Raw genomic sequence first — 22,922 nt, forward strand, 5'->3', positions numbered from 1 at the left:
TGTTTGCTTCATCTCATACGACCTACAGGCAGAAACTGAAACCAGCTAAACCTGTATTAAGGACTGTAAAAAGATGGACTAATGAAGCAGAGCAGGATTTACAATCTTGTTTTGACCTCACTGATAGGAGTGTTTTTGAAGCTGCTGCCACCGATCTGGATGAACTCACAAAGACCGTAACATCATATATCAGTTTCTGTGAGGATATGTGTATTCCTACCAAGACTCAACTAAATTACAACAATGACAAACCGTGGTTCACTGCAAAACTCAGACAGCTCTGTCAGGTCAAAGAAGATACTTACAGGAAGGGGGACAATGTCTTGTATAAACAGGCTAAATACACACTGGAAAAGGAGATCAGAGTGGCAAAGAGGAATTATTCTGAAAAACGAAGGACTCAGTTCACTTCCAATGACTCAGCATCAGTGTGGAAAAGTCTGAAAGAGATTACCAACTACAAGACACCATCCCCCAGCACTGTGGAGAATCAACGACTGGCAGATGATCTGAACGAGTTTTACTGCAGGTTTGAAAGAACTCCCATCACCTTCCCTGAACACCTCTCCACACAACCATTCACACCTCCTGCAACCCCCATCTCCCCCACACCCTCAATTCAGATCAGTGAAGATGAAGTGCGCCAGGTCTTCTGGAAGCAGACTTTGGGGGGTGGGGTCTTTGGGGGGAGTCGTGGCCTAATGGTTTTACTATTTTTATTTCAGAAATGTAACAATATCAATTTTTACAATTATTTATTAATGTCACACACACATACCTAGTGCCTTATGACTTAAAAGATGAGAGTGGTAAATGTTACAGACATGGAACTGTTCAGTCTATTATTGATTTTTATTTCCACTTCACTTTTTTCCAAAGAGACAGAACTACTTGCACTGTATTTATCAGTGGGACAATATTCATACAATACTACAACCTAGAAATAATTTGCAGGTCTCAGCAGCACGAATTATGTGCCCAGCTACATCTGATTCAACTATTATGCTAATTAACAGTGAGTGTAGTTTCAGACATTACAGTGCTTCACTCGCACTGACTCTTATTCTGCCTGAAAGAATGAAAAGACCGAGTTGAAGGTTGAGCGATTCGACCAATCAGATGAAAGCAGCGTTTCAGCTCCGCCCACAAGTGCAAATGAAATATTGAAGCAATAAACCGAAATGATCAAAACGTACACGGACCAACGGTCTTGTCCATGTTCTCTCACTTGAATCCTCTTCTTGAGATTTGAGTCTCTTGACCTTCTGCAAGCCCCGCCTTGTTCACGCAGTGATTGACATGGCGTGAGGGGGCGGAGACGTGATCGGCTCGGAATGCATTTTCAATGTGCACATTGAATTTTGCTACATTCATTGCGGGACACTGAATGAAAATGCAATCGTAAGTGTCTTGACTGTGAGTGTTAATGCATTTAAGAAAAATAGCATTTAAATGATCATTTTGCCACAGTTTTTGCTTGAACATGTTATACATATCTAATCATTTCTGTAATACATTTTCATTTTAATTTTGCAACTTATAAAGCGTTAAAATTATTATTCATTTTACATATTAAAACAAGTGTGTGAAATGCCAAATGAAAATTATGTAATTTAATTTGACTTATCGGCACATATCGGCCATCGGCTGACCCAGACCTCTAAACATCGGCATCGGCTATAGAAAAACCCATATCGGTCGATCTCTACACCAAACTACTGAACACCAGCACATCTAGTGACCCAAAATGTCTGTAATTTTGAATACAACTAAACTGTGCTGACATTTATCATCAAAACAACAGCAGCTGCAGCATCTCATCTTTCATGTTTGATAATTTTCAACAACAAATTGTGTACCTGGCTGAATAAGTGTAATAATATAATATAATTTATACTACAGGGCCACTGAATGCTTGAATCTGATTGGCTGACAAACATTATTTTCTGGGAAACGCACGGTGAACGTAGTTCCAGGCAGCTCTCTTAACCTCATTACAGTTCATATCACTTCACATATAGTAAAGCTGTTATAACAGAAGTTACAGGACTAACAAAAACAACAACATGACAGATGATTTTCTGAAAGTAAACACACATGACATTTCTCATTAGCGAGGTAATAACAGCTGTTTAGAGACACTGCTGAAGAACACTGTTGAGGGAAGCACAGAGGAAGCCTAATTCACACAAGCTCTCTCTCTCTCTCTCCCTCTCTCTCTCTCTCTCTCTGTGCGTCTCTGTCTTTCTCCCTCTCTTTTTAATAACTTCATTAATAACTGCATCAGAATGCTATCAAAGGCTCAAGCCTCCATTACCAGCTTTAAAATCACGTTTTGGATCCAGCAAAAGAGGCATTGGATGAGATGCGGAAGAAATAATCCTACTCACAACAGTGATTTAAGTACAAAAACCAGATGAATCCCTTTAAATCTATCATCTGATTGATGTCTTTAGGTGTGGCAACCGCAGTATAAGCTAAATAATTGACTCGAGGCCGTTAAATTATTAGAAAAATATAATATAAATAACCCAAATGTGTATAATTTATTCAGCATTATTTCATCAGGTCTCACCTCAGTGTGTTGAGTTGACAGTTTGGATCCTGTAGTAAATCACTGAGCAGCTTCACTCCTGATTCTCCAGGATCATTTCCTGTGAGATCCAGCTCTATCAGGTGTGAAGGGTTTGATCTCAGAGCTGAAGACAGAGCTCTATAACCTTCTTCACTGATACTGCAGTCTGAAAGTCTATTAGAAAAGATGTTATTCTTCATTATAACACAGATTGTCACACAAGTACATGTTCTAGAATGAAGAAAATAAAAATATGCACTACAGAAATTTTTGCCTGAATTGACTCTTTTCACAGTAAAGCTGGGTAAAGTTATATATTGGTGAACGTAATCTGCAATTCTTGCATTTTAATTTCCCACAATTATGACCTACAGTTGCAATAAAAATTACTCAGTCCCTCAGAGACTGCAGTACTTTACAAATACAAGCTTTTCTGAAGATCCAGGATAAAATAAAAAAATGCTGATGCATATTAAAAAAGAGATATTGTCAATATAATGTAACATTTGAGTCATAAGATTTTATAATAACAAAATTATGTAACTTTATTATAACCTTCTTCAGTGATACTGCAATCTGAAAGTCTTCAGAAAGACTAAATAAATAAATCACATTAAAAACATTTATTACACCATTAGGATATTAACATTTCCCATCATCTCCAAAAATCAATCTGTTTGTCAATATTTTATAAATGCATCTACACAAACACAAAAATTTCACATTACTGACCCATTCCTTGTGACACAGGATCAGTTTACAGACCAGCTGGAGCTTTACATTGATTCATGTTTAGATTAACCAAATTCAGACCTGAGTATCTGTAGTGTCTGTGAATTTCTCAGCAGACTGGAGATTTCTGTCACTCCAGAGTCTCCTATTTGATTCCTGCTCAGATCCAGCTCTCTGAGGTTTGAATTAAACGCTGATGCCAGAGCAGCACAACCTTCATCTGTAATACTGATGCAGTTTAACCTGTAGAAGAGAGGACACAACTAATTAAGATATATACATACAATTACACAAATAGCTGCTTTAGCTACTAATTTTAGCTACTAATCCCATTTCTGACACATACTTTGTGGGGAAGTCGTGGCCTAGTGGTTAGAGGGTTTGTTTCCTAACCCTAGGGTTGTGGGTTTGAGTCTCAAGGCGGCAATGCCATGACCGAGGAGTCTTGAGCAAGGCACTGAACCCCAAACTGCTCCTCGGGCACCGCAGCATAAATGATGCTCACTGCTCTGGGTATGTGTTTACAGTGTGTGTGTGTTTGTTTGTGTGTGCGCACTTTGGATGGGTTAAATGCAGAACATGGATTCTGAGTATGGGTCACCATACTTGGGTGTATTTCATGTCACTTTTATCCACCAATATGAGATTTGCATGATAATCACACTGTGAAATTATTATTTTAATTTGATTATTACAATATTTTGCATTTTAAAGTACAGCACTTAAGCCTAAACCATACTTACAATGCTGTCCTAATTTCTTTACATTAAAATGTAAGGCTTTTATTTTAGTGGAAAACTGAACAGTGAACTTATGTTTGTGTTTAGTTCACAACAGGTGTATAAACACTTTGTTGTACAAATCTGATGAAATCTGTTAACATCATCTGCCAAAAAATATGGAAATTACAGGAGCGTACAATTTAGTGAACCTTCCTAATTCACGTTATGACCAAAAAATAACTTGCTCACCAGCATTTCTTTTAAATGAACTGCAATTCAGAACTTCTACTAGCCACAACAAAAATATCAGAAATAGATCAAGAGATTTAAGACATAAAATTACCAAAACCACATCTTAGATTAAAATACATTTCATATTAAATATTATTCTGAATTATTGAATGCTTTCAGTTTTACGACTTTTTGTTTGGAGATAGAAATAAACAGAATAAAAACAATTCTTAACAAGAGGGTCCTCGCACCTCGGTGCTCGGGCCCTAATTACTTTCTTATAAAACAGCATTTATTTAGTTTTTATTTCCAAATATAGCTCAGTCCAAAATGAATGTTTAGTGGTAAACATGTTAAAGATTAACAGAGAGGCTGTCAGTTGATAAAGTGATCAGCTGTTTCCTCCCAAACATCTGTGTACTGAACTCACTGTTATCCTTTAAAAAAAGCCAAATCAAGGTCTTGTCTCCGGGAGCTCCAGAGACAAGCACTGTGACTCAGACATCTCACAGACGTTACACACCGGATGTGTCATCAGAACATGAAGGCTGACTTCTTCAGTGATCTTCAGAACATTATGAAAATAGCATTGTGACTGAAGGACAGAATCTGAAGCCAATGATAAGATATGCAAGTTTTTTTTCTTCTATATTTTGTCAGTAATGCCACGTCAGAGAATTAGGTACACTTATTTATACACACCGTATTTCTGATTCTACTATAAAAATTTTAAATACCCTAAAACGTTTGATTTGTTTAAAACAATAGACTGATTTGGCCAGTGGAAAAGAGATCCACTCTATTCTAAAAAGATTTTCTGAGAAGTATTTTATACAATTTTGTTTTTACATTAATTTTAATACATTTATTTGAAAACAAGACCAAGACAGTGAATGATTTTTAGCAATGTAAAATACTATACAAATAGCACTTTTAGTAAGCATGTCATATTTTCCTATAAAGTCTTGTACCTTTGACGGTGTTAAACATGTTCATACGCATGGTTTTATAAATCTGAAAACTTGTGTGTATGCCAAATCTAGCTTTTGTGCGCAAGTACATTTTTAGGATGAAATCTAAAGAAAGTTTTATACATGAGGCCCCTGGCTTTTTTTTTTCTTTCTCAGAATTACCAAACTCACAGTTGTTTAGGTAAACCAAGCTATAAAGTCTGAACTTAGGAGATATAAACTTGGATTTACAAGAAGAACTGTGAGATAAAATAGGTAGGTTAAATGTAATGTAAAGTGTTATTGGTTTAAATTGTATTAGACTTACAGTTAAAGAATGAAATACTATGTCCCCTGTGTGAATATTATATAGACCTATTGTTAAAAATGCAACTTATGCTTTAAAAGTAGGGTAATTACAGCAGGTTTCATCCATAGTAAGTCCATTTAAACGTCTGCATTTAGCTTCAAATGGCATCTTTGATTATTACATTATTATTAAACACAGGGCCGCATTAAGACTCTAAGGGGCCCCTGGGCTTTATCTCTTGAGGGGCCCTTCCAGGGCTCGACAATAAGGACTGCCCGATTGCCCGAGGCTAGTGTGAATGACGCTCGGGACAGTAAACGGAACGGTCACTTGCCCGATCGGGCCAGTGCTGTAGGGTGTGCGTTATATGTAGTCTATGATATCGTAATAGTTGATTTAACGATCTGATATTATAGAGTATGCAAAAACACACCCATTCTGTGCACGCATGCACCACATGACGTAGTCTATTAGGTTAGATTTGTGCATGTGCTTTAGTCTTAATGCCTCAGAATTCAAATATGCCCCTGTATATATTTCGTATTTATATAATTTAATATCCATGTTAACCAATATTACACATAGAATGCTGGTTTTCTCCAAATATTAGCATGACTACAAATGTGATGATTTTATTCAGCGTACAGTTTAATAAACAAGAACCTAATATCAAGTGACTTACATTTTAGACACTAAATCGTCTGTTTCGCTGTATTTCGCCAACGAAAATGGTTCCAAAGTCCACAGAATTGTTTTGCGTCTCTGAGCAACACTTCCTCAGTGAATCAGCCGCTTGAATGAATCGGTTGAATCTCAATGATTTGCTCATTAACAGTGATTCCCTGCCACCTACTAGCGGGTTTAATTTCAGGTTTAAAGTGTCTTCATTTTTTTTTATAATTTCACAGTATTTAACGTTTTATATTTTCAACATTAAAAACATTTTTATGCATCTGTAACTGCTCTTGACTGATAAATTTTTAATAAAGTTTAATCTATTCTGTAGTTATACATTAGATTACAACTTCTGTACCTGAAAATCTCTCATTTAAACCTACATGAAAAACTTGAAAAGCACCATTTCTTTCATTTGTTTTTTCTGCTGTATTTATTTGTGCTATTACTCGTAATTTGATTATTTGTAACTATTTTATTACTTACTGTTTATTTGTCTAATAATATTTAAAATATAAATAAATCTAGTAGCTTTTGCTGTCATTAACCTATTATATTATTGAGGTTAAATGTAACAAAGACAATGAAAACAATATCTATGCTTATTTTATAGGCCCATTTTCTTGTCTTTTACTTTTATAAATTTTTTGTTGTGGGGCCACAAAAAGTAAAAATTTGAATCACTGGCCCGACCGGGGTTGAGCCCTGCCTTCATCCATTGAAACTGCATAATTAATCGTTAAAGGTTATGGTTCCACCCCTTTAACTGTTAGGCCGTTTGTATCTATTACACGTTATCCCAACCAGGTGGCAACAAGTGACTGTTAAAAATGCATTTGTCATGGAATCATTTTCAATTTAACTCACTCTTCTTAATCACAAACCCTTTTATTTTACGTGAATAAATGGTATTAAAAACATCCAAATCTATAGTATACACTTCCATAATGTACTTAAAGACACCATGAATAGGAACTAAAATGTGCTTTTAATATACTTTTTTTAAATACAGAGACAGTATATTAAAAGCACATTTTAGTTCATATTCAAGGTGTCTCAAAATAGCAGTTGAGTATACTTAGATGTTCTTAAGATTATCGTAGGAAGTACTAAAGAAGAATTTTAGTATATAAAGTAAAGAAAGTTAAGAGTATAAGGTGCACAAAAAATAGAACTTTAAGTACATTATGGAAGTGTACTTTTTCACTTGGGTATCACTATCAAGGAGTTAATTATTTTGATAGACTATCATATCTAGCTACTGCTGCCAGCCTGATAGTATATCACAACCAACCTGTAAATGGCGTTAAAATATGATGTTAGTTTCTGGATTTTTTTTAACAAACTGTTCTGACGTTCTACTTTATCTTGTGCTGTTTTTCTTTTTTGCGAGCCACTTTCGTATTTATGACACATCACATTAGATTAGCTATTAGTTATTGTCATCATTAGAATAGGCGGCAATTATCTTACAAAGAATTCAACGCAAGTATGTCACGTGAGTTTGATACAGGCCAATAACTGAATGCTTTCAGACAATGATGAATTTTATTGGATTTCAGACAACTAAATAATGCCCACTGTGACTGATGATTGCAGGGTTCATTGAGTGAGAGGGTTTGACTGACTCTTCTCGAGCAGGACTTGCAACGCGCACGTGCATTCAAAGCAAAGCGATAAAGCGTAATTTTAAAGGGACAGCCAACGAATTAGAAAATCTGATTACAATATTTTCCGGCATCATCGGGGCCCTCCCCCAGCCCAGGGCCCTGGGCTTAAGCCCAGGTAAGCCCGTGCATTAATGCGGCCCAGATTATACATTATTCTATAAATATTATTTCCATTCTGACATCCAGAAACACAACAACACATTTTGTATCTTATTCCGTTTACCCGTTAAGAACAAGTACACACAGCCTTACTACTATTAGTGTTATCAGGGAGACCGTGCAACATTAGACAACTTCAAGCTGTCCGGTGTCCGTTGTAGACATTACCATCCATCAAGCAATTAACATTATTATTGCTAACATAGCAGACTAGGGGTGTCCCCGACTAAGGATTTTCATAGTCGAATCTGAATTTTTGAATCTTGCTGACATTCGACTAATAGTCTAATCATATGTTTGGGGGCAGGGCAAAATACAATGAGTCATGTCAGACATCCGACAGCCATAATTACTGATGTTAACACAGGGAAAATGTGTAACAGATGCCTCACAGATACAAATGGGGTAAATAATGTTTTTATGTTTTGATCAAAAGATAGTTAACACTAAACGTCAGTGAAACCCTAATGTTCTGCATTTCTGTTTAGAGCTGTGTGCTGAAGATGACCAGTAGAGTGAGTATTTGATAGCAAGTTTTTAATCAATGGGATTAAACTCATAATTTCATGTAGAATACGCTTCGTTACTTATACAACATAACGTTAATATTAGGACTTATAGGCTATCTGCAAAAAGAGCCCGGATGCAAATGAACGTGTCTGCGCGGCTCTTGATGAACTCTTTTTGTGGACGCGTTCTTCACGCAACAATGTGCAGAAACACAGCAGCTAAACTCTAAAAATTCACAGCGTTTTAGTATAATGATGTTCTCATTATAATGGTATGGGTGTGACAGTCCAGTCATAGTTATTAATAATCTGCATTGTAGTTTGACCTGCTCGCGCTGTGTGCTGAAGAGATATCACCATAGTACTAGGCTACAATGAAGTGCTTGAATCAAAAACACATGCATCTTATATCAGGTAAATAATATATCCAGGATATATATACACTGGCTGAAATGTTTTGAAAATCACTTGAACCCTACCTGTTTGGGGTCAACCCTATAGCAAACTAATCGAAAAATACATTGGCATCATCTGTATTAAAGAGAAATTAATTACTTCATATGCTGTTTAAGTGAATAAAATAGCCTTGACAGTCGATTTCCACAACTGTTGACTTTATTCTCTCTCACTGGTGTGTGTGTGTGTGTGTGTGTGTGTGTGTGTGTGTGTGTGTGTGTGTGTGTGTGTGTGTGTGTAGGTGATGCAGGATTGCTGGGTTGCAACAAAACCCACCCAATTGCTACTCAATACTAGCACAATTAGGTTTCAAGGGGGGTTCCCCAGTAAAAATGTCATTCTGGGGGTAAAATACACATTTTGCTGTGGGGCTTCTCCGGTAAAATTTACATTCATAACATGTTATTGGGGTCGCTTCAACACAGAGAAACAGTGATAGGTAGCCCAGTTCCTCATGAAAATCACAAACTGAGCAACACTGAGGTGATTTAAAAGAGGAAAGCAGGCATTTGGATCAAAGCACTGTGAGGCAAAGGTGGGGGGGGGGGACTCAAAACATTTATAAACTTATAACACATTTTTGCCCAGTTTGCATTGTTTTACTACTTACAAGGTTAAAGCAGAAAACTGTTATTTACAATACACATCATGCTGTTTAATCATATTTTTAGAGGGGACAACCAGGGATTGGGCAGCATATGCAGCGGTGCCCAAGGAGCAGTTGGGGGTTCAGATCTTGTTCAAGTGTCTCATCTCAGTCATGGTATTGAGGGTGAAAGAGAGCGCTGGTTATTCACTCACCCTACAGACAATTCCTACCAGATCTGAGACTCGAACCCGCAACTTTTGGGTTACAAGTCCAACTCTCTAACCGTTAGGCCATGACTACCCCCAGTACATTTTTTAATGGGAAACTTTGCGAGTTCTGTTGTAGTTAATAGCCACTGACAGATTTTGAGTGATGCCACCAGTGTTTGAACGCACACAGAAAACAATAGATATGAATTTTAAAGTCATGGTGCTTCTTCAGTGTGCTGATGCTTAATGTTGGAGGTTAGTGGTTGAAGAACCAGATTTATTAAAACTAACTCATGATCTGCTCACATGTAAATGCACTTCGCTCTTAAGCATGTGTTTTTAATTAAAATGCAGCCTTTTGTGACCACAATAACTCGTATCACAATGTCAAGCATATTTAGATTAATTGTGCAGTCCTGATAAGTGTAAAATATTTTCAAATCTATGAAACTGTGGTGGGTCACTAGAGTCTGGGTAAATAATGGGATAAACTTAAAATACTTACTTCAGCTTTTCCAGTCTACACTGTACATTTTCAAACAGAGTCAAGATGATCTTCATTCCTGGGTTTCCTAGTTTATTCTCACTCAGATCCAGCTCTGTCAGATTTGAAGGGTTTGAATTTAGAGCTGCAGCCAGAACATGACAACCTCCTTCTGTGATACAGTTGTTCTTCAGACTGCATAAAAAGAAAACACTTCAGTTTTAATCTGAATATTTACCAGGATGTTTTAGCTGACAGTTGACAAATACTGGTGATGGTGATGATGTTACCAAAGTCAAAAATAAAAGAAATGTTTTCAATCAGCAATCTCTTATACAAAACACACAAAAAACATCCAGTGGCAAGAATTAAAAAATGTCCTTGTAACACTGAAAAAATATGTCAATTTGTTGAGTTTACAGTGTTTATGCTGCAGTAGAGCAGCGATCTGATTCACTCGTGCAGAATATTGAGATCCAGTAATCTGTCTACTCATCGTGCCTAGATCTAGACTTAAAAAAAACATTTAAACACTTAAACATTTGCATTCAGAAATGCCTCCAATATAGTGACAAGACCTCCCATTATAAATCATGTGAATGTATAATGTCCTCACCCGAAATAGTGGAAAAAGAAAGCAGTACCAACTGAGAAGACATTCTGTGCACTCACTAAACAGATCAGTGCGCTCTTTTTAAACATGTTTTCTGCACAGAGCATGGTTTGCAGAATCCTGCAGCAAAGCAAGATCAGTCATGACACTAAAGCTACATTTCAAATGACTTCCCAGATGCACGCAAAAAAAGGCATACCTTATTATTTTTCTCTTGTTTTAGTTTAAATAATCAAGATGCATTTACTATATAAGCAAAAATATATTTAGTCTTGTTTCCTGGGGGGATAAACAAGACTAAATATCTTATCTAACTTGAACTATTAATTTATAAATGTAGTATTTGCAATTAAAGGACACAGGAAAGACGCAGCAGCACTTTCTTTTTGTAGTATAGCCATTCTAGCACTAGATTCTCTGCTGAAGCATGCTCAGAGTTGAGCTTATATTTACACCAATTCCTATGTTAAAGTACAAGTTGGAAGATCCCACACTTTGCATCAGACTGTTCTTACGCACTCATTACACACACATCTGTGAATATGCACTGTTGATAAATGAAGGCCCTGGAATGTAGAGTTTATGCTTGAATTAAAGCCTGCAAATTTTCAAAATTTAAATTAACAAAACACTACAAAATTTACCTCAGTATCTCTAATTTGCAGTTTATATTCTCCAGGCCAGTGCAGAGCAGCTTCACTCCTGAATCCTGCAGATTATTATTGTTCATGTTCAGCTCTTTCAGATTGGTATCTGATCCAAGAACTGAAGCCAGAGCTGGACAGCTTTTGTCTGTTAAGCCACAATCATTTAACCTACAAGAGAAATAAATCAAATCACAGAGTTAGATACATGTAATACATTCATTAAATACAAAAAATAAATGTATACCAATACACTGCATATATATTAGAATTGTATTGATTCAAAGTGATTCAAATAAAACTTAATAAAATATGTAAATGAATAATAGGCTTATATCATTAATGGCAATGAGTTATATATTTAAACGTGCTGCTCTATTATCTGGATGAGTGTCTTGAGGTGGAGAATCTGGAGGCTAATAATTTATGCATTGAGGTTATGCAAGAGTACATCTCCTTTATAGCAAAAGTTGTAGAAATATAACTGAATATTGTGTATAAACAACTAAGGAACAATGTGTTTTATAATAACATGATGTGCTTCTTCTGTAGCTAACTAAACAGCTTGTTTTGCTGAAAAGAGATATTTTTACATAAAACCCATGTAAATCTAATAAAACAGCATTGTACTGCAATGGACTGCAGTTTTTAAAGAAAAAAAAAGTTCAAGAAATTGTTTTGACTTTACCCTAAAAGAGATATATACTTATAACTAGGGGTTATAACCATACGTTATAGTATCGCAATGTTTTCCGCAGCAATACAGATCTTTTAGTATACTATTTGGTAGAATTATACAATCAATTTCTTCACAATCAACTAGATGCTAGGGTTGAGTTTTTTTTTTCTGGTGAAGTCAGCTGGGTCACCTTCTGAAATAAAGATGACGGGATCGCGGAAAGTTATCAGATGGAGATGTGTAGTGAGGCAAATGGTGGTCACACCAGATACTGACTGGTTTTCGGACACCCCCCTCGAACCATCAATACAGTAAAACTGCACATTTTAGAGTGGCCTTTTATAGTGGCCAGCCTAAAGCCCCTTTCACACTGAACATTGGACCCAGTAAATTGCCGGTTACCCTTCTGTGTGAATGCAAACACGTCCTGGGATTGATCCAGGGTTAGGGACCTAGTAACATTGACGGGTTCAGTCCCGGAACGAGCTCTGTTTGAACAAAAGTCAGAACTAATGCCGTAAAGGGTGTGTCGTAGTGATGACGCATGATATCACGTGACTCTTTTACCGAGTGTTTTAAAGGCAGATCAATGTTCTCTACTAAAAAAATTTGCAAATTGTAATGAAGCAGAGATCAGTTAGTTCCTCACTTTGTGCGCTGAAGCTGAGATCGTTCGACATCTTAAGTGAAAGTTAACCTGCCTAGCGTTTTCGACTCATACATTACACGTCACACCCTGATGTCACATGTCTTTACGGGACCTTTAGGGGTTGTGTGTGAACGCATTCACATATTCCGGGTAATCACTGGTAGTGTGAAAGTGCAAAATCTAGCAACCCGGAAACAATTGCCGGGACACATTACCTGTGTATTTGCCGGAATCATAGTGTTAAAGGGGCTAAAGGCTAATCACGCTGTCAAATCAGCATCTTGATATGCCACACCTGTGAGGAGGATGGATTATCTCAGAAAATAGAAAGAGAAGTGCTCACTAACACAGATTAAGACAGATTTGTGGACAATATTTGAGAGGAAAAGGTCTTGTGTGTACATAGAAAAAGTCTTAGATCTTTGAATTCAACTCATGAAAAATCGGGGCGAAAACAAAAGTGTTGCATTTATAATTTTGTTCAGTGTAGGTATGCACCGACATCTGCAAATTATCGAAGAGAAAAATTGCAAAAAATCTTGCTCCTGTTTGCAGTAGCGCTACTGTGCTGTAACATGGTATATCTGTACGCTGTGATCTGATAATAATAACTTTGTAGGACTATAATTATTTATAGTCCAAAAAAATTTAAATTAATAAATCCAACAACTTATAACTGATTCTGTTACATTGAAGTGGATAAAAAAGTATTTATTGATAACTGATTCTGTTACATTGAAGTGGATAAAAAAGTATTTATTGATATTTAATATTAAGGTAACAGTTTACAATAAGGTTCAATTAATGTTTAACACAAACAAACAATGAACAATACATTACACGTATTTATTATTCTTTCTTAAATTTAGTTAATGAGAATACAGTTGTTCATTGTTAGTTCATGTTTATTAAGAGTGCATTAACTGTTATCTAGCACAACTGTTGATTTTAATAATGAAATTAATATGAAAGGGTTATTTCAGGCAAAAATGAAAATTATAAAATAAAAAAAATTACGACTTAACACTGTACGTCAACAGTCACAGCAGTCGCGCTCACAATAGAGCCGGAAGAGATGACGATGCTGAATAAAGTCATAATTTTTGTTATTTTTGGACCAAAACCTGTTTTCGATGCTTCAACAAATTTGACCCTATGATGTAACATGGACTTTCATGATGTTTTATTACCTTTCTGGACACCTTTCTGGACATTTATACATTTTCAATGGAGGCAATTTCTCATTTTTGGCTGAACTAACCCTTGAACTAAGATTAATAAATTCTTAGATTGCAAACTAAAGTATGTAACTTTGTGAACCTTATTGTAATGTTACCAATATTAACATAAATTCTGTCCAGGTTTATTGTGCTATTTTCAGGAAAAGTGTGGTTATTTTATTAGTTTGTGTTTTTTTTATTCAGTATCATTAAAATTGAGTTAAATTTAAACAGTCTTACAAAATAAATGTCTATTATTTCATAAATTAATAAATAATCATTACAAAGCATTTTTGTTTTTCAGCCAAGTGCATCCAGAATTTTCGGTTTCCGTTTCTGCCCAGAATTTTTAATTTCGGTGCATCCCTAGATGTAAGACTACTCGTTTAATTTAATTTAAATTTAACAGTAATTTACTTTCAAGAACTGACATATCACAATATAAATATCGCAATATAATCTCAGAATATCTCAATATATTGACACAAGTATCGTTATAATATTGTATCGTGAGGCCTCTGGTGATTCCCACCCCTACTTATAACTGGTGTATGGTTAATTATCCCTATAAATTGTGGTGTCCAAGCCTGCTATGTATCAATGTAGATTCATGTAATTTTAAGATGAGAACAAAACATGACAAGATATATTAAATAACTTACAGAGCTCTTTTGCAGGTTTTGATGACTGTTGATAATCTAATGAGACCCTCGTCTGATTTCTTGAATTTCTGAAGCTCAAACTCCTCCAGCTCCTCCTCTGATGTCAACAACACAAAGACCAAAGCAGACCACTGGGCAGGTGAAAGATCAGCAGATGAGAGACTTCCTTTGCTAAGGTGGGTCTGAATGTCTTTCACCAGAGTTTGGTCGTTCAGTTCATTCAGACAGTAGAACAGATTGATGGATCTCTCTGGAGACAGATTAGACTCCAATTTCTGTTTGATGTACTGAACTATTTCCTCTTTGCTCTGCTCACTTCTATTTTTCTGTGTCAACAGACCCTGTAAGAGTCTCTGATTGGACTGGAGTGACAAACCAAGGAGGAAGCGAAGAAAAAGATCCAGGTGTCCATTATCACTCTCTAGTGCCTTGTCCACTGCAGTCTTGAGCAAATCAATCATTGTTTTACTTTTATATTTCCATTTTGTAGACGCATGAACAAATATACTTTTCTTCTTCATGTCTAGAAACAGATGTGCATAAAGGGCTGCAATAAACTCTTGAATGCTCAAGTGAACGAAGCAGTACATGGTACCAACAGTGATCCCCGTTTCCTCCTTAAAGATCTGGGTACACATGCCTGAGTACACTGATGCCTTATAGACGTCAATACCACAGGCTTCCAGATCTGTGTCATAGAAGATCACATTGTTTCTTTCCAGCTGATCAAATGCCAGTTTCCCCAGTGAAAAGATGGCATCTTTATCCCAGGAAACATCTGGTGTATGTTCTCCATCATACTTTCGTCTGCTCTGCTGGATCTGAAATCTGAGGAAGTGTGTGTACATTTGTGTCAGAGTCTTAGGAGTGTCTTCAGTATTTGACTCCTGCAGTGTTTTGGAGACATCATCAGCCTGATTGTTTTTCACAACATTATTTCTTTTCTCCTCTAAAATGTTCTGGAGAACAGTGGCTGAAATCCAGCAGAAGACTGGGATGTGGCACATGATAAAGAGACTCTTTGATTGTTTAACATGATCAATGATTTCTTTGGCCTGATTCTCATCCGTGACTCTTTTTCTGAAGTACTCCTCCTTTTGTGCATCATTGAATCCTCGTATCTCTGTCAGCCGGTCGATACAGTCAGGAGGAATCTTACTGGCAGCTGCTGGTCTGCTGGTGATCCAGATGAGAGCAGAAGGAAGCAGATTTCCCTTGATGAGGTTCGTCAGGAGAACATCCAGAGAGACTGGTGATGAAACATCAGACCACGTCTCATTATCCTTAAAGTTTACAGGAAGTCGACATTCATCCAATCCATCAAGAATGAACAAGACTTTGAATTGATTTCTTCTCGTAAGGTTCAGTCCTTCTGTCTCTGGGAAAAACTGAGTTATAAGGTCCATCAAACTTAGTTTTTCTTGCTCCTTTAAGTTCATCTCTCTAAATGGAAGAGGAAATATGAAGCTGATATCTTGATTTTCTTTTCCTTCGGCCCAATCCAGAACAAACTTCTGCACAGAGACTGATTTTCCGATGCCAGCAACTCCTTTTGTCAGTACAATTCTGATCTGCTCGTCTTGTTCAGGTGCTTCAAACAAATGTTTGCACTCAACCTGTATCTCCTGTGGTTCATGACGTCTGGAAGCAACTTCAATCTGTCTCACCTCATGTTCAGTATTGACCTGTTCACTACAACCCTGAGTGATATAGAGATCTGTGTAGATGTTCTTCAGAAGTGTAGAGTCTCCTTGCTTTGCAATTCCTTCAAACACACATTGATACTTCTTCTTTAGGCTACACTTTAGCTGATGAATGAAGAACAGCTCATCTAAACACACAAATAAAAGATTGTTTAGTCTCTGGGTTTATGTTCAGAACAGAATGTGGAAGTCTAAAGGAATTATTATAATAATTATAAATAAAATTATTAATTGACAGCACTGGAGTCTCTTACCTTCTAGAGTATCAGCAGCTTCATCTTGCTTCATCTCTCTCAGGAAGTAGAGCGTGAGATCAAGAGCTGCTTCTTTCATACTGCATCTGTTCTCATTAAAGTCCTTCACAAAATACTGCTTGTCCTCTTTTTGTAATATTTTCTTAAACATGTCCAGTTCATTTCTTAGAAATGTGATTATTTTCTCCTCAAGATCCTATAAACAAAAAACAGAGGCAAAAGAACAAAATTCAACCAAATCCACATTCATTTGGTCCAAAATATATGATCCATAATTAAAAATATTTGTAAAAGAAACATTGTCCAATAAACAATTTATTTGTTATAAGTATAATAATTAAATATTCTTTTCACCTGGAAGATTCCTAGGAGTTTGTCTGTGAAATTCTTGTGTTTCCTGTTAATCTTAAAGTCTGAGTCTAATGTCTCATAATGCAGACTGTAAAAATGGTGAATACAATTAAATGTGGTTAAGACAATATATTAAACAAATCTCTTGCTACTGTTTTTTTAATCAAACACAAAGAGCAAACTTCAGCTGTTAATGCTGCAGTTAGAAGTTAATTCTGTTAAAGAGAAGGTTCTACTCAAGTACAAATGTAGGTTTTTCTGTCCAATAAGGAAAAAACTATTGACACTAATAACAGAAAGATGGAAAGACATATTCATGTGTCTATGGTGTATTTATGCCTCCTTGCTGCTGCTTGTGTAACTGTATTACTGGAAAGAAGCTCCAGACTGAGTTCAATAAAAAGCAAAGCAGATATTGTTCTTTGATTTATGGTTTTATTTAATTTCTATCACAGATATCCCAGTGGAGAAATTAGCTAGTGCCATAATACAAAACACATGAAATACCTTTCAGTAGCTGATGGTGTTTCCTCACTGAACTTCAGTGGTTCATGTTTTGACTGGTCACTCTTCACAGACACAGAACTGGACACATGTGATCCTGATCTTACACTGATGACACAAAGAACAGAGAGATTCTTCAGTCTCATTTGAAAAGGTTTAATGTTGTAAATGGTCATTTCTGTAGATAGATGAACACATTCATGTTTGATTGTCACATTCATTATTGACTTTATGCTCTCTAGCGTCTGTCTGTGTAACTGTATTACTGTAAAGAAGCTCTAGACACAGTCCAGTGAAGAAAGAAGCAGAAACTCTGTGATTTATTGTATTATTTACTTATTTTCTATCACAGATACCCTAGTGAAGACATTAGCTAATGCTATGTTTAACAAACCAAATGAAATACCTTTCAGTAGCTGATGGTGATTCTTCACTGAACTTCGGTGGTTCAGGTTTTGAGCAGTCACTCTTCACAGACACAGAGCTGGACACATGTGATCCTGATCTTACACTAATGACACAAAGAACAGAGTGGGAACAGTTTTAAAACTTTAATACAATCAATTTCATAAATTCGAGAAAAGAAACTACAATATATACTGCAATGTAAAAGAGAAAAGTATAAGTCCCCTTCCATCACAGTAGAGTCCAAGCTCTCATCTGTCACAGCAGTATCATCCTCATCTAACGCACAAGCTTCATTTCTACTATTGTGCCACATTCAGCTTCATTCTCCTCAGTCTCAGTCGTCTCACTTCTCTCCCCTTCTTCATTTATATCTTCTCTTCTCTATATCTTCAACACTCTCACATCCTTTCATTATTTACAGCTTCAGCATCATTCACTTTCTCAGCACAGACACTTCTGATGTGGCCCTTCCATTATATCCACCAACTAATCAAAATCAGATTCATCTACATCATACTTCAAGACCATGTAAACCTGTCATCTAAAACAAATGACAGTGATTTACAGTCAAGCGGGATCTTTCTGATTTGGGACACTACTGTATCATGTTTTAATCTCTACAAGCAAGAGTTGATCTTTACTGAAAGCTGGAACACATCTCTTCTGACTTCATATCTACAGATTACACACCAGGGGTCTCATTTATAAATGTTGCGTGCACACAAAATAGGCACAGAAATTGCGTACAGATTTTTTTAACGCACATATCGGGATTTTTAAAAAATAAAATTGGCGTAAATATGTACATACCGTACAAACATTATAAACCAGGCGTACAAACTTTTTCACTGAGTGAGAAAATTAATGAAGTAAACAATGACTTTAAACTCGGTTTTTATGTCGATATACACATTTACATTAAATATTCCACTCGCATTAAAAAAGATTAACACTGAAATTAGGCCTACATAATTTTACAAACAACAATTGCATAATTTCATTTACAATGAACCATTTTCCTGTGACATGTTATTTTTATTAAAGCAAGGAGTGCTATAGGTGCTCAATAATTAATCGTTAAACTAAACTACAGAGTCAGATCACATGTTATGAGAAGTATTTTAGCGAGAACAATGATGGATGATGTGCACTTCTATGTTATGGTGGACACTGCTGGATTACATGTACGACCACAGCTGCACAGATCTGTTAATGTCGTGTAAAGTCGTCTCTACAACATTAAGAAAAATCCCACTATAATTGGAGAGATTTGTAAGATTTGCATGTTTCCTTTTTACAATACTTTGTCAGTGACGCGTCGAATCAGACAATACACTGCAATAAATATACGTTTATCGGTTTCCACTAAAATAGCTAAAATATGTTTATCTTATCAAAACTGCATTTATTTAATTTGAAATAATCTAAATTATTTGGCCAGTGTAAAAGAATGAGATCATCTAAAATATCTGAGAACTATTAGAAACCATTTTGCTTTTATGGATATTTTAATTTATATTTATTCTAAAACATAGCAAGGATACCATTTCCCTATGTCTCGGTGTTAAAAATTGTGTCACGTGCATGGGAATTCACATGTAAATGATATGCAGATGAGTTTATGAATAGTAAAACAAGGCGTTGTAAGCTCCATATATGGTGATTTTGGGGAGGAGACGAGGTGGAGATGCACGTACGCACAATCTTCCCCTGACTGGGATTTATAAAGAGACGTTTGTGCAGGTTCTGGCGTGCGCATGGTTTTATAAATCTGAAAACTTTTGGGCAAAATCTAGCTTTTATGCCTATGTAAAAATTTAGGATGAAATCTACGGAAAGTTTTATAAATGAGACCCCAGGGCTGTGCAGTGTTACATATATTGAACATGCTATGAAAAAAAACATCAGTCTGTGTGATTAATAAATATACCACAGTAGCAATGCATGCCTGGGTTTGAGCCGGTTTACAAACCCGTTGTCCAGCAAAGTGAACATTTAATGATGTTTTTGCAACAAATTAATTTCATCACTCGAGTGTAACCAGTGCTTTAAGTGGGCCGGTACGCACCGGTACTCAGTACCGCCACTTCCAAATATAGCTCCTGAGCGTACCGCCACCTCTCCGTGCGCCCAGAACGTGCTTTTAGCGTACCGGTACGCTCATTTGGACATCTGTTTTAATAGAGGTTTTAATCCTTTGCCAGCGCTGCCGCTTTTCAGAGCACCCTTCACAATGCAAGCTTCCTAATTCGTCCCACCGAGAGCAGAGACTACATTACCCTTACACCATTGAGTTTTACAAGTGAAAAGTGCATGCGTCGCTTTAGCCGCTGCCAGTGATAGTGGCTTTAGCCGCTGTCAGTGATAACTCAATGTGGCCGGAGAGGGTGTGTGAATCGCGCAAACTCGGCTCGGTAAAAATTCAAATACAGTGAACAACACTTAATATGCTCTCCTGGCTTCAGACTCTGAGTACTACGTCATCACGGTCAGAATCAGATGACTCGCTGACTGACACCACACCAATCCTGAATGATATCGCTGCAGGTCAGACGCAAGCTAATGAAGTAATGCAGTAGCTCTTTCAGGTAGGGTGACCAGACGTCCCGAAATCTAAACTGTTGTCCTGAATCCCGAATCTGGCCCCAATTGTCCCGAAAATTAGACTAAAGCAAAATCTTGAGTAGTTATTGTCTGATAAACATTAAAAACTGTCTGCGGAGGTTGAGTCGTCCTGCAACCAGCCCCCGCCGGCTGCTCACTGGCTTCAGCATCTTTTTTCTAAGTTTTAAAAAATACCGTAAGCGGCTTGGCACGAATTTAGATATTCATTTATCTAATTAATCTATATGCACAAAGACAATAGAACCTTTTTGTCCCCTTTTTGTTTTAAAGCTTGATGAAGAGAGCGCAAGTTGCTGCAGCTGCGAGGAGGACAGTGATGCACGCGTACAGGAGTGATTGACAGTTCGTGGCACTGTGTACAAAAAATACTCCGCTACACAATTATTTCGTTATTTTCGTTTAAGCTTATTAGCATTAGCGTTACAGAAAGGTCTGATTTACGCACTGTTACAACAGTCACTTTTTTTTTTTTTTTTTTTACAATGACAATTGAAATAAAGACACATTACACATTGCTGCTATTTTTTATTAATTTGAAATGAAAGAATGAAAGAGAGATTAAAGTGAAGAAACTGAATACAAACAGTCTCTTTCCAGAGCTGAAAAAAAACAATGTTCTGACTGCTATATAAATATCTTTTTTGCTGTAGTATTAGTACCTGTTTTATTAATGCAATGATGCCCATCACAGACTTGTTATATGAGGCAAAATTAAGGAATTCAGTGTGTTATATTAAATAATTACAGACATGGCTTCAGTCAAAACACTGAGGTTCCTTCTGAAATTAGTTTGTGGATTATCTAACCTTAATATTATATTTATAGGCCTATCCATAATATTTGAGCCATTCAATGCTATGTGGCAATAAAAAGACTTAACATGTGTTCCCTGGGAATCGAGCCCACAACCTTGCTCTGCTAACACAATGCTCTACCACTTGAGCCACAAGAAATTATTACTCATTTTAGTTCATTTAACACTTTACAGCAAATGATACTTCAGTTTGCAATCATTATTTTGACTCGCTTAAGTTACCATATTATTTACATTTTCTATCCACTAAATGTGCAACCTGAAACTAAAGTGAAAAACATTTTAATTCTGGGGTTGTACAGGATTTAAATATTCCTGTATATTAGACATTTAACAAGTTTCAAGCTGTTTTTAACCCGAGACAATCTAAACACGTTTAGAGGAAGTTCTGCTTTGTTTTTCAAATCATTAGACATGACAACAGTGAGAGAAAACACTGCTTGTAGAGAAGTGTTGTTGTTTTCTGTGAAAGCAGACTCAGTGTTACCTCTGTTTGTGTGAGAGACTCATCTTTCCTCTCTTCTCTGACATACTGCAGATGAACAGCTCAACACTGAGATCTTTGTGTCTCTGAAGACGATCAGATGCTCATCATGACCTGGACATGACAATCAGATCAAGATCATGAGAGTTCAGAGGAACAAATGATGAAGAAAATAACTAGTGCTGAATCTCTGAGTTATCAAGCAATCAATATACAAATAAAATATGATGCTAATATACTGCCATGTAATAATCTCTTCAGATCACTCAGAACACACGTCTTTATTTACTTACACATTACTATCAGTAATAAGTTACTATATATTAAGCTTCGGATCATTAAAAAGTTTAAAAGAAGATTTGTTTTGCTCGTGTTTATCAAGCTGTCTGTCCAGAAGAACAGGTTTGATTTGACCACAAAACACTTTCGGTCTTAAAATACGGCTTAAAATACAAAAAGGAGGAAATAAAACAACACTTTTAGAATTATTTTCGGACTGCTATGCTATATTTTTACAGATATTTTTACAGACTTGTAAAAATGTTTTAACATTCATCGTCTTTAAACGGTTTGTTTTATTAATATCTCTCTGTTTCTCGGTGGTTTGTTTCTTCGGTGACAGACAGGTATAAGTTATAACTGAACAAATCCCGCTTCATCCAGCTCTGAAATGCGTTCATCATTCTCCTAAATAAGTGTAATGGTGAAAGTATTCAGACTTACTTGCAGTAGTTCAGACGATCTTGTGCTGCAGGAACAGAATCCAGAAGTCTTTCAAACACTTCCGGTTTGTGATCGCTGTTAAACACCTGTGCGATCTTCACGATTGATGTTTGTCACCTGACACGACTTCATCTTGGAGAAAATCAAAGTCCAGTTAACAACAGATCTCGTGCATCAGCGCCACCAACTGGACAGGAATGTGAAGCACAAACACACCTGCTTTCTCCTTCTTCTTCCTTCTAACAGCAGATCCCAAACTAAAACAGTGCACTAGCGCCACCTGCTGTTTCTTCACATTCTCCCTCTCAATCTGCTCCA

General features: G+C 36.5%; 1 protein-coding gene across 1 annotated transcript; it reads right to left on the reverse strand.

Annotated features, from left to right (window-relative positions):
• Nucleotides 1-2,580: 2,580 nt before the first annotated feature.
• On the reverse strand, nucleotides 2,581-22,066 carry LOC132159381 (NLR family CARD domain-containing protein 3-like; the record flags this gene model as incomplete). The annotated part of the gene is made up of 7 exons (XM_059568882.1): nucleotides 21,885-22,066; nucleotides 17,957-18,061; nucleotides 17,050-17,134; nucleotides 16,696-16,891; nucleotides 14,739-16,569; nucleotides 11,529-11,699; nucleotides 2,581-2,749 (listed from the first exon to the last, which is right to left on the reverse strand). Coding segments are annotated over exons 1-7 (2,601 nt in total), but the record flags the coding sequence as incomplete, so codon positions are not given.
• Between the last annotated feature and the right edge of the window lie 856 nt (nucleotides 22,067-22,922).

This window comes from Carassius carassius, chromosome 16 (assembly GCF_963082965.1).
Source record: "Carassius carassius chromosome 16, fCarCar2.1, whole genome shotgun sequence".
Classification (NCBI taxonomy): Eukaryota; Metazoa; Chordata; class Actinopteri; order Cypriniformes; family Cyprinidae; genus Carassius; species Carassius carassius.